This window comes from Ooceraea biroi, chromosome 13, assembly GCF_003672135.1.
Source record: "Ooceraea biroi isolate clonal line C1 chromosome 13, Obir_v5.4, whole genome shotgun sequence".
NCBI classification, from domain to species: Eukaryota; Metazoa; Arthropoda; class Insecta; order Hymenoptera; family Formicidae; genus Ooceraea; species Ooceraea biroi.
The window spans coordinates 3,063,031-3,076,288 of NC_039518.1; the positions used below are offsets into that span (position 1 = coordinate 3,063,031).

At 41.0% G+C, this 13,258-nt stretch overlaps 1 protein-coding gene and 1 long non-coding RNA gene across 2 annotated transcripts; both read left to right on the forward strand.

Moving 5' to 3' along the window:
• The first annotated feature begins 1,512 nt into the window (after nucleotides 1-1,512).
• On the forward strand, nucleotides 1,513-13,026 carry LOC105286016 (arf-GAP with coiled-coil, ANK repeat and PH domain-containing protein 2). The gene is made up of 12 exons (XM_011350625.3): nucleotides 1,513-1,776; nucleotides 1,961-2,018; nucleotides 2,218-2,276; nucleotides 3,465-3,638; nucleotides 3,695-4,339; nucleotides 4,428-4,607; nucleotides 4,690-4,796; nucleotides 4,883-5,066; nucleotides 7,362-8,250; nucleotides 8,336-8,435; nucleotides 12,069-12,189; nucleotides 12,268-13,026. The coding sequence occupies exons 1-12, from the start codon at nucleotides 1,724-1,726 to the stop codon at nucleotides 12,428-12,430; spliced, it is 2,733 nt and encodes a 910-aa protein (XP_011348927.1). The 5' UTR covers nucleotides 1,513-1,723; the 3' UTR covers nucleotides 12,431-13,026.
• LOC113563229 lies at nucleotides 8,767-9,027 on the forward strand. The gene is made up of 2 exons (XR_003407369.1): nucleotides 8,767-8,797; nucleotides 8,930-9,027. It is a non-coding gene; the product is annotated as an uncharacterized LOC113563229 (long non-coding RNA).
• Nucleotides 13,027-13,258: the final 232 nt, after the last annotated feature.

The window sequence follows — 13,258 nt, forward strand, 5'->3', positions numbered from 1 at the left end:
GGACGACCCAATACTATCAGAATGCCAAAAGTGTTTTCAAATGAGGAATACACTGATATTCATTTCGTGTATGGGCTCATAATAATCCACATACTACCAGACAAAGAAACTTTCAACACGAATTTCGATGTAATGTTTGGATGGGTATGCTTCATGACCGGCTTATTGGTCCGTTCTTTTTACCTGACCGATTGAACGGAGAATCTTTTCGAAGATTCTTATCAAACGATTTACCAATTTTGATGGAAAATGTGCCACTGCAGTTTCGCCAAAACAGCTGGATACAGTTAGACGGTTGTCCATCGCACTATGCTAGACAAGTTAGAAACTGGTTAGATGAACATTACGCTCATAGGTGGATTGGTCGAGGAGGACCGGTTTTCTGGCCTCCAAGATCGCCCGATTTAACGCCTCTTGATTTTTATTTATGGGGAACTTTAAAAAATAAAGTTTACAGTACAGAAGTAATCTCGCTTGAAGATTTAAAGCAACGAATTACTAATTCAGTTACTGAGATGCAACAAAATTTTCAGGAATGTCGTACTGTAACAAATTCTGTACTACGTCGACGTCTAGCTTGTATCGATGTGCAAGGACAACATTTTGAAATGCGTCACTAAATCATTGCGTACATGATTTTTTTTTTGTGAAAAAATCCGTTGTTACTTATCTCATATTTCTTTTCAATATTGGTTTATAACTTTGTAATAAAGCATTTCTAAGCAAACTCGATATAAGAATTTTTTCTTATTTCCACTGGTATAATATGCTCCCGCAGTTTGTCGGTTAAACCCGGGACACCCTGTATTTGACGAAAGAACACTTTCATTCGCATAACTTTGATCAATAAAAGTATTTAAAACCAATGATATATTATCATTGGAAATGATTCAATTCATATTTTTTTCCGCCCTCTGATACACACATGTCGTTATCGACGGAATGATATTTCTTTCGCTGCTCATGATCATACGAGGCGATCAGTTACCATCGTCGATGAATTCGGCGATCGGCCGCCATCTACCGCCGCTGCGTTATACGCTAGAGTGCCGGGCAACGTAGGACAGGCTCCGCCATTTGCGAAACGATTCATTGCCGGTCAGTGTACATACATACCAAAAACTGATTTTTACTTTATTTTTCTATACTCCGAAGATCGTTTGATTGTTTAACAAACTTGCTTAGCGGCAAAACAAATCTCTCAGACAATTCTGGCTCCAAACATCATGGCGAAATAGTAAACCAGATAAAAGTCTTGCTCCAAGTGGAAAATGGAAAAATAGGAGAAAAATTAAGATTACCTTATTTGTTTAATTGCGATAGGGCGATCCTTTTATTTCGCACACTCCGTGTTAACAAATCACACACACAAACTCGAAAAATTGCTCTATTTTCTGTATCGTATCGCTTTCACTCGAAATTGATCGTGAGCGGGGAACGCACCGTCAAAGCTTGAAATACCCGCGGCCGCGCGTACGTTGACAGCCCTGCGAGGCAGTGGTGCGTACCTGACTTCAGTTGACTCAGCTGGACTCGGCTGGCGCTTGACGGAATAGTGGGAAGCGCGTTGCTTCTGACGCGACTGCTCGGAGTTGTTATTAATTGCGCCGGATTTGCCGATTGACGCGTCGTTTCATGGAAAATATCGCGCGTGCGACACTCGGGGACCACAGCGCAACGAACGAGGCCACATTCGTAGATCCGGGGGAACGAATAGTACAAAATGAAGCCTTTGATCGACTTCGAGGAATGTTTACGAGATACTCCAAAGTTTCGGTGAGGCCCCTCGCCTTTCATTTAATCGGCCTTGCCAGGGAACATAATTCCTGCGATCGTGAGTCCGTGCCGTCACTGGACGGTCGTCGATGCGAGAAAATTTCTCGTCGCCGCGTTCGCGCGATTAAAATTTTTTCAGACGAAAGCGTCGTGTAAAGTGTATATCTTTGCGACTTTCTTGCAGATCCTGCATCGAAGAGGTGGAGAAGAACATAGATCAACTCGAGCAGAAGTTGGATAAGGTACTGTGCGCCATGGTTTTATTGTCAATTAAATTCCGATGATTGCATGGTTTCCACGCTGTTCAGAAATTACAGGAAATAGCGTAATAGCAGTATATAAATTACAATGTATCGAAGCAATGATGTGTAATAACAAGAATAACGCTTTATTCAATTGTCATACTTTAATTAGTGTCAATTGTAATTTTATTGTTTTCAGGTACTAAAGAATTGCAGCCTAACTATCGATACTGGGAAAGCCTTTGTTGGACAGCAGAAGTAAGTGTACGAATATGCTTTGTGGGGTAGAATGCAATCACTACTATGTTAAAAGCTAATGACTAATCGTACGTACTGCAAAATATAAAGAATAAATTATTATATTGCTGTATACATCATGCATTTAAAGCATATACAGGGTGGCCCATTTTAATTTATACAGTCGATTTTTTAAAAAACTAAAAGAGATACGAAAAAATGTTCCAGACAGACATGTCACGATTTCGAGGGGGACATAAGATGATATGGTACCAATGGTGGTTTGACCTTGAATAGTCGTTTGAAGGTCACGCGAAGATCACCTTCAATTTCTTAAATTGAAACCCCAACTTTTTATTGCAGATTCTTATTCTCCATCGAAAAGTAAGTAACTTTTGTCTGAAACATTTTTCCGAAAAATGTCATCTTATGTCCTTAAAATGTCCTCAAAACTCATCTTGAAGATCATTTTATAATACCATGTCTCATTAAAAAAAAATTTCAGAATTCTAACTTCCGGTCTGAAATTTTTTTTTAATGAGACATGGTATTTTTTATTACGGATGCGGATTCTACGCGAGAAAACATGCAACTTTTGTCTGAAACATTTTTCCGAAAAATGTCATCTTATGTCCTTAAAATGATCTTCAAGATGAGTTTTGAGGACATTTTAAGGACATAAGATGACATTTTTCGGAAAAATGTTTCAGACAAAAGTTACTTACTTTTCGATGGAGAATAAGAATCCGCAATAAAAAGTTGGGGTTTCAATTTAAGAAATTGAAGGTGATCTTCGCGTGACCTTCAAACGACTATTCAAGGTCAAACCAATGGTATCGTCTTATGTCCCCCTCGAAATCGTGACATGTCTGTCTGAAACATTTTTTCGTATCTCTTTTAGTTTTTTAAAAAATCGACTGTATAAATTTAAATGGGCCACCCTGTATATATGTTTTGATGCTATCGACTAACACGGGAGTTACTTCAAAGCGTAGATGTAGAAAAGATAGAGATAACGAGAAAATGCATGCATCCTGAACGATAATCCCAAATGGTCACATGACTAGTATTTAATCTTAAAATTAAAATTATTTAAAATTGAATCTTTGTCCTAACTAGGATATAAATTTTTTGCACACACACACACACTTGCGTAACAGAAATGCTAACAGGAAATAAACATTAACAATCGTTCTGTCTCCCTAATAGCCAATTTGCTAACAGTCTGTGGGAGTTGTCCCTGTACTTCAGCGATGATCCGGAAATAATGGCATTCTTAAACAAACTTATTCATGCGCTACAAGAGATGAACAAGTATCACAGCATCTTGATAGACCAAGCCTCCAGGACCGTGATGAAGGATCTCAATAATTTTATCAAGAGGTAAGTTGCGCATCCCGGCAGCTCGCTGAAGAGTCTCACCGTGAATATTTCCGCAGCGACATCAAGAGAGTGAAGGAGTCGCGGCACTACTTCGAGAGGATCTCCGGCGACCTCGATATCGCGCTGAACAGAAATTCCCAAGTGCCGAAGTCACGGCCGGCGGAGTACGAGGAAACGTCGAACATTCTGTCGGCCACCCGCTCGTGCTTCCGGCACACCGCGTTAGACTACATTCACGCGCTGACGATGCTGCAGGCGCGCAAACGCCACGAGGTGTTGGGCACGCTGCTGAGCTACATGCACGCGTGCACTACTTACTACCACCAAGGTAGCGATCTTGCTCAAGACTTGGATCCGTTTTTGAAAAGTCTCGACGAGAACCTAGATAAGATGAGAAACGATTCGAGTAAGCTCGAGAAGGAGATGGAGAACCGGCACATTTACGTTAATAATCGAGATCTGATCCCCTCCCCGGTACCCGGCAATCCCAAGATGGAGGGCTACTTGTTTAAAAGAACCAGTAATGCTTTCAAGACCTGGAACAGGAGGTGGTTTTGCTTGAGGGATCACCAGCTGGTATACCGGAAGCGAACGGGCGACGAGGAGTACACGATCATGGAGGAGGATCTACGGCTGTGCACCGTCAAGCCCGTGGTCGACTGCGACAGGAGGAACTGCTTCGAAGTTTTAAGTCCGACCAAGTGAGCAGATGCATTCTCGCTCGCGTGGCAATGAATAAAAAATTATTCGGCCCTTCTAAATAAATAAAAATATTTTTTCCATTCACAGAAGTCACATACTGCAGGCCGATAGCGAGGAGGCGTATCTGGCGTGGGTGACGGCGATGCAGCAGGCCATCGGCGCCGCGATTCAGAGAGGCATGAGTTTAGGTGCTAACGTCAACCCGCAGTCGCAGTCGCGCGACAGTAAGGGCCCCGTGAGACCCCACCTGACGAGACCGAAATCAAGGTAATACGTTTTTTCTGATCGCTGAACTTCGCGTCGGGATTTCTGAGTTGGCAAGTCTTCAGAAAAATGATCGCAATTTCAGAGTGTGGGAACAACTGTTGAAGATCTCGGGCAACGACGTCTGCTGCGATTGCGGTGACGCCAATCCGAGATGGGCCAGTATTAACTTGGGCATCACGCTCTGCATAGGTGAACCTTGTGAACCTTGTGGATGTATCATTGCCGTGCCGATCAATTACACGTATACTTGACATTTGCATTTAATATTTGCGCAGAATGCTCCGGCGTGCACCGAAGCCTCGGGGTGCACTACAGCAAAGTCCGCTCCTTGACCCTGGACGATTGGGAGCCAGAGATACTGAAAGTAATGGCGGAGCTGGGGAATTCCGTGGTGAATAGCATATACGAGGCTCTACCTGTACCTTCCGACATCGCCAAGGCCACACCTAAATGCAACGCGTATGTAGCATCGATATACAGGGTGTCTCGGGTTTTAACCGACAAACTGCGGGAGCATATTCTACTAGTGGAAATAAGAAAAAATTCTTATATCGAGTTTGCTTACAAATGCTTTATTACAAAGTTATAAACCAATATTGAAAAGAAATATGAGATAAGTAACAACGGAACATAGTGTAGAATTTGCAAGGTCGAAGATGTTTATGTTATGTGTATTCACATGTATTCATGTTCACTATGTTGAAACGATTCAGTATGATTGTTACTTTCACAACAGTAGCTGTTAGATTTCAATCGTCGTGTCAACTAGCAATTACTATCAGAATGACAAAAGTGTTTTCAAATGAGGAATACACTGATATTCATTTCGTGTATGGGCTCATAATAATCCACATACTACCAGACAAAGAAACTTTCAACACGAATTTCGATGTAATGTTTGGATGGGTATGCTTCATGACCGGCTTATTGGTCCGTTCTTTTTACCTGACCGATTGAACGGAGAATCTTTTCGAAGATTCTTATCAAACGATTTACCAATTTTGATGGAAAATGTGCCACTGCAGTTTCGCCAAAACAGCTGGATACAGTTAGACGGTTGTCCATCGCACTATGCTAGACAAGTTAGAAACTGGTTAGATGAACATTACGCTCATAGGTGGATTGGTCGAGGAGGACCGGTTTTCTGGCCTCCAAGATCGCCCGATTTAACGCCTCTTGATTTTTATTTATGGGGAACTTTAAAAAATAAAGTTTACAGTACAGAAGTAATCTCGCTTGAAGATTTAAAGCAACGAATTACTAATTCAGTTACTGAGATGCAACAAAATTTTCAGGAATGTCGTACCGTAACAAATTCTGTACTACGTCGATGTCTAGCTTGTATCGATGTGCAAGGACAACATTTTGAAATGCGTCACTATATCATTGCGTAGATAATTTTTATTTTTGTGAAAAAATCCGTTGTTACTTATCTCATATTTCTTTTCAATATTGGTTTATAACTTTGTAATAAAGCATTTCTAAGCAAACTGGATATAAGAATTTTTTCTTATTTCCACTAGTAGAATATGCTCCCGCAGTTTGTCGGTTAAAACCCGGGACACCCTGTATATACAGGGTGTCCCATTTTATATTTGTCAGTAAAATATTTCGATACGACGTCGTTTCAGAGAAAAATGTTTCAGACAAAAGTTATATGGCTTCGAGGGGGCAAGATGATATTCTCAATTTAATTGTAGATGGCGCCACTTTCGAGATTTCATCATAGCGGCCATTTTTTTAATGGAAGTCGATTTTTCTAAGTAAAAGTTGTAGCTGATAATGAGACGAATACAACGGTTTTTTGTTTTTTGAAATTGGACCATTTTTCAGTGAGTTACAGTGTTCCAAAGTATACTGTTTTACAATTTAGGTATACACATAAACCAAATCTTGTATCGAAAAATGTTTCTTACAAAAGTTTTATGACTTCAAGGGGGACATAAGATGCTGCCACTGATTTGACCTTGGGTGCACCTGTCAAGGTTTATGTGAAGGTTAACTTTTTTTTTAATGGATCTCTTTATTTCTTATTATACAGTCTTGTAGCTTACCTCGAGAGCTTTTCAAAACACTATAATAAAGTATTTTTTCGTTAAATATTATTCCAAGAATAGTCGACCATAATTTTTAATCTTATAAACGTATAAAATGAACTTTGTGTTAGAAAAGCTGGAAAAGATGTAAAATGTAAAATGTGATTTGATTCTATGAAATGACGGGTGACGTCTGTTTGGATGTCTCGTTTCGTGTAGACTAACAAATAACAGTGGTGAAAACAGCAAATGTGTGAGTGTAATCAGCGATCTCAAAACCTGTCTCACCAAGAAGTGATGAGAAGCCGAATGCGGGCTACTAAAGTTAGCAAAGCACGGACCATGGAGAGACGTTATAAACTTTGAAACGCTGTAACTCACTGAAAAATGGTCCAATTTCAAAAAACAAAAAACCGTTGTATTCGCCTCATTGTCAGCTACAACTTTTACTTAGAGAGAAAAATCGACTTCCATTTAAAAAAATGGCCGCCATGATGAAATCTCGAAAGTGGCGCCATCTACAATTAAATTGAGAATATCATCATCTTGCCCCCTCGAAGCCATATAACTTTTGTCTGAAACATTTTTCTCTGAAACGACGTCGTATCGAAATATTTTACTGACAAATATAAAATGGGACACCCTGTATATATATCGATTATCTCTAACAACGATAAGTGAAAAATCTCAGAAGAAAATTTATTCTCTCTTCTTCCAGGAATATTCGCGAGGCTTGGATAAAATTGAAGTACGTAGATCGCAAGTTCGTGAAGCCGTTGGCTGACGCGATGCTGGCCGGGCACCACGCCAGCCGAGAGCAAATGCGCTTCCGGAAGTGGAGCGTGCGCAAGCTGCGGCGCAGGCCACGCAGCTGCGACAGGATCAATAATTGTAACAAAGCATCGGCGTTATCGTCCGTGAAGGAGAGTCAGCATTCCGCGAGCTCGGATGACAGCAAGCACACGTCGATCGATAGCTTGAATTCCGTCGGCAAGGCGAAGAAGGCGGAGCGGGACTCGGTGAGTTCCGACGACAGCGCCAACGTTGACCTGAAGAATACCTCGACCCTCTACGGAAAGATCTTAAACCGCTCGCAAAATGATCTGAACGATGCCAGCAAGCACGCCAAGACCGTCGGAGAGGCCGTCGCGTGCGGCGAACCGGCGGCGCAAGACGTCGGTCTCGCGGAGGGCGAATCGGACGGCAATGCGCCTGCAGCCAGCGAATCGAGGAAGAATCTCGGCGATCATGCCAGTAATGCCAAAGACGATGACAAGAGCGTGTCTGAAAATGAAGATCTCAAGTCGGAGAAGCACTGCCATGAGAAAACCGAGTTGGATATATTGATGTTTGGTTGCGACGTGCCGAAACCCGCGATCGACGGCAATCTCGAGCTGAGCTCCGATCAAGATTCGACAGCCGGCGAGGACGAGGAATTCACCGACGAGGAGGACATAGAGAATCTACACCCCGAGATGTTGCTCTACAAGGCCGCGGCGGCGCACAATCTGCCCGTGATGTGCGCGGCGTTGGCCGCCGACGCGGATAAACTCTGGTCGAACGTTAACGATAAGAACCGCAGCGCCCTGCACCAAGCAATAATAAGCGTGCGTGCTTCCTTTTCCTATTCTACAGATTATTTTTCTCTGCATTATTCTTGAATATAAAATCTAACGATGACTGCATACACAGGGTTCCGTTATGTCGTGCGAGTACCTTCTCCTGAACGGCGCGCGAATCAACTGTCAGGACGCCGAGGGCAAGACTCCGCTGCACTTGGCAACGGAATTAGGTATGAATTAAGGGGGGAGCCTGCTTTAGAACGCTGAAAATAAGGTATATTTTACGAATTGTTTTTGGAGAAACTATACAGCGGATCATTATAAAACTTTGATGCATTTATTAGTACATGTTTAAAGATAAAAAAATTATTTTTTTATTTGAATATATCGCCTGTAGAGGTCGTCCTGGAGAAATCTTAGTGCAGCCGCGTCGCCGGCGTTGCAAATTGGTGAGCATTCTCCTGCCTCGAAATTTCGTCTAAACTGAAAAATTGAAATGTGTTCTCGTTATTTATGAATTCCCATCGTCGATGAACCAAGAGAGAAGAAAAAAGTTGAAAAGTGCCAAAATGGTGGAGCTTAGAACACAAAAGTACGATTTTTGGGCAAAGTTTTTGAACTTTTTCATGCAAAAATAATTGTTTAACTTAATGTTTTTATGAATAATAAAGGTTCATCGACGATGGGAATTCATAAATAACGAGAAAATATTTCAATTTTTCAGTTTGGATGAAATTTGGAGGCGGGAGAATGCTCACCAATTTACAATGCCGGCTGAACTAAGTGCCTCCAGGACTACCTCTACAGGCGATATATACAAATAAAAAAATAATTTTTTTTTTCTTTAAACATGTACTAATAAATGCATCAAAGTTTTATAATGATCCGCTGTATAGTTTCTCCAAAAAAATTCGTAAAATTATACCTTATTTTCAACGTTCTAAAGCAGGCTCCCCCCTTAACGCGAACGTAGAACCCACGACGTTGGAATTATACAGGGTGAATCACCTAACTTGACGACCTTACATTTAGAACGCTGAAAATAAGGTATATTTTACGAATTGTTTTTGGAGAAACTATACAGCGGATCATTATACAACTTTGATGCATTTATTAGTACATGTTTAAAGATAAAAAAATTATTTTTTTATTTGAATATATCGCCTGTAGAGGTCGTCCTGGAGAAATCTTAGTGCAGCCGCGTCGCCGGCGTTGCAAATTGGTGAGCATTCTCCTGCCTCGAAATTTCGTCTAAACTGAAAAATTGAAATGTGTTCTCGTTATTTATGAATTCCCATCGTCGATGAACCAAGAGAGAAGAAAAAAGTTGAAAAGTGCCAAAATGGTGGAGCTTAGAACACAAAAGTATGATTTTTGGGCAAAGTTTTTGAACTTTTTCATGCAAAAATAATTGTTTAACTTAATGTTTTTATGAATAATAAAGGTTCATCGACGATGGGAATTCATAAATAACGAGAAAATATTTCAATTTTTCAGTTTGGATGAAATTTGGAGGCGGGAGAATGCTCACCAATTTACAATGCCGGCTGCACTAAGTGCCTCCAGGACTACCTCTACAGGCGATATATTCAAATCAAAAAATAATTTTTTTTTTCTTTAAACATGTACTAATAAATGCATCAAAGTTTTATAATGATCCGCTGTATAGTTTCTCCAAAAAAATTCGTAAAATTATACCTTATTTTCAACGTTCTAAAGCAGGCTCCCCCCTTAACGCGAACGTAGAACCCACGACGTTGGAATTATACAGGGTGAATCACCTAACTTGACGACCTTACATTTAGAACGCTTAAAATAAGGTATATTTTACGAATTGTTTTTGGAGAAACTATACAGCGGATCATTATACAACTTTGATGCATTTATTAGTACATGTTTAAAGATAAAAAAATTATTTTTTTATTTGAATATATCGCCTGTAGAGGTCGTCCTGGAGAAATCTCAGTGCAGCCGCGTCGCCGGCGTTGCAAATTGGTGAGCATTCTCCTGCCTCGAAATTTCGTCTAAACTGAAAAATTGAAATGTGTTCTCGTTATTTATGAATTCTCATCGTCGATGAACCAAGAGAGAAGAAAAAAGTTGAAAAGTGCCAAAATGGTGGAGCTTAGAACACAAAAGTACGATTTTTGGGCAAAGTTTTTGAACTTTTTCATGCAAAAATAATTGTTTAACTTAATGTTTTTATGAATATTAAAGGTTCATCGACGATGGGAATTCATAAATAACGAGAAAATATTTCAATTTTTCAGTTTGGATGAAATTTGGAGGCGGGAGAATGCTCACCAATTTACAATGCCGGCTGCACTAAGTGCCTCCAGGACGACCTCTACAGGCGATATATTCAAATCAAAAAATAATTTTTTTTTCTTTAAACATGTATTGGGTCGTCCGGAAAGTTCGTGCCGATTTTGAAGGAAAATTCAAAGGCAACATTTTTTTATGTCGATAAATATTTATTGACTTATGTATGCACCGTTTTGTTTCACAACCTTTGTCCATCTTTCACGCAACTGGAAGATTCCATTCTCCCAGAACTTCTTAGGTTTCTCGGCGAAAAACTCCTCCAGGTGGTTTTTTATGTCGATCAAAGAGTTGAAGTTCTTGCCGCTAAGAGAATTTTGCACAGACCTAAATAAGTGAAAGTCTGAAGGTGCAATGTCTGGTGAATACGGTGGGTGAGGTGGCACATCCCAGCCAAACTCCAACAATTTTTGTCGGGTAGTCAAAGAAACATGAGGTCTGGCATTGTCCTGATGGAACACGAAGCCCTTCCTATTAGCTAATTCTGGACGTTTTTCCTGAATCGCTGTCTTTAATTCGTCCAGTTGCGAGCAGTACTTATCTGCATTTATCGTTTGGTTGTGTGGTAGGAGCTCATAATATAGGATTCCTTTCCAATCCCACCAGACACAGAGCATGACATTTTTTGGATGAAGGCCGGCTTTCGGAGCGGTTAATGCTGGTTCATTTCGCTTACCCCAGGATCTTTTTCGTTTTACATTGTTGTAAATGATCCATTTTTCGTCACCCGTCACTAATTGCTTCAAAAATGGTACGTTTTCGTTGCGCTTGTACAGCGAGTCGCAGATGGAAATGCGATTCATTAAATTTTTTTCGGCCAAATTATGCGGAACCCATACATCATAGCGACTTACGTAACCAAGCTTCACTACATGATCGTGGACAGTGGTTTTCGATATTTTCAGTATCTCTGCTAATTCACGTGTCGTGTAGCGCGGGTTATTCTCGATCAGTGTCTTGATTTGGTCATCATCAGTAGTAGAGGGTCTGCCCGAGCGTTCTTGGTCTTTAAGGTTAAAATCACCAGCTCTAATCTTAGCGAACCACTTACGTACGGTTCTTTCAGCTAAAGCGCCTTCTCCGTAAACAGAACATATCGAATTTGTTGCTTGTGAGGCATTTTTGCCTTTCCGGTAAAAGAAAAGCATCAAGTGTCTAAAATGTTCTTTGGTTTCTTCCATCTTCAAAAGAGTACAAAACTGACACGAATCAATTTATCTGAAACAACTTTTTTCCTAAAGATGCGTTGAAATGTCACCTTTAAGCATATGTATATGAATCGTATGTTTTCAATAACATTGATATATTCAGACATGCTCCAACGCCATCTATTAAAAATCGGCACGAACTTTCCGGACGACCCAATACTAATAAATGCATCAAAGTTTTATAATGATCCGCTGTATAGTTTCTCCAAAAAAATTCGTAAAATTATACCTTATTTTCAACGTTCTAAAGCAGGCTCCCCCCTTAATGTTACTCTTCTATTTCTGATTGAAAACACAAAAACTGATACGACTTGACGAATGTTCACGATGCAGGACACACTGCACAAGTGTGCCTACTTCTGAAGCACCGTGCCGATCAGCACATCGAGGACGAGAGCGGGGTGAAACCCCTGTCGATCGCTGTGAAGGAGGCGAACGCCGACATCGTTACCCTGTAAGTGTGTGTTACGCGAGCGTGCGTGGTTTACACGTTGAGCTGTTCAATGTACTCAGCGTTCGGCTATTATTGCAGACTGCGACTCGGCCTCCTGAACGAAGAGATGAAGGACTCCGAGATCGGCGTCACCGGTGATGAAACGTTCAACGACGTCGTCCGCGACTTCAGCCAGTTGGCCTGCTCGCACCCGGAACGGCTGCAACGTCGAAACGAAACCACGAATTTGCCGCCTGAATGAGGTCGCGGACTCTAGCGTAGGCTATCCAAAGGCTCATAAAAAACTTGGACGACGCGTTGTGAATTGAGAGAGCTGTCTTTCGAACTGTTGCAGGGTATTGATCGATAATCGCGCAAACGCGTGGCTCCGCACGAGAAATCGCTGGGGCTGAACAATCGTGCTGATATTTCAAACGGTTTGTCGTTTTACGCCGATTTTATTTTTATAATATTCTCGAGAGGGAATAATTTGAATTACAACGATTAGTTCCTTTCCTTTACGATCTTTCATACGAAAACCTCGAGGGAATCGCGAACGCACGGGATTATACCTCGGACGAGCTGGTGCTCGGTCGAGTCGCCATGATATCCGGATATCATGTGGCTCCCCTTCCGGGTACTCCAGAGCAGGGTAAAACAAGAAATGTACATCACGTACGAGTAAGTGATATGTAATGCAAAGAGATTTGTTCAAATGGCGAGAGTCGCGCCACTAAACTTTGAATACATACAAGCGGCCTAGCGGGATTACGTAGTTCTAAGATAGATTTTTTACACGCCTAGCGTAAATGTGTCTTTATACAGGGTGGCCCATTTTAATTTATACAGTCGATTTTTTAAAAAACTAAAAGAGATACGAAAAAATGTTTCAGACAGACATGTCACGATTTCGAGGGGGACATAAGATGATATGGTACCAATGGTGGTTTGACCTTGAATAGTCGTTTGAAGGTCACGCGAAGATCACCTTCAATTTCTTAAATTGAAACCCCAACTTTTTATTGCGGATTCTTATTCTCCATCGAAAAGTAAGTAACTTTTGTCTGAAACATTTTTCCGAAAAATGTCA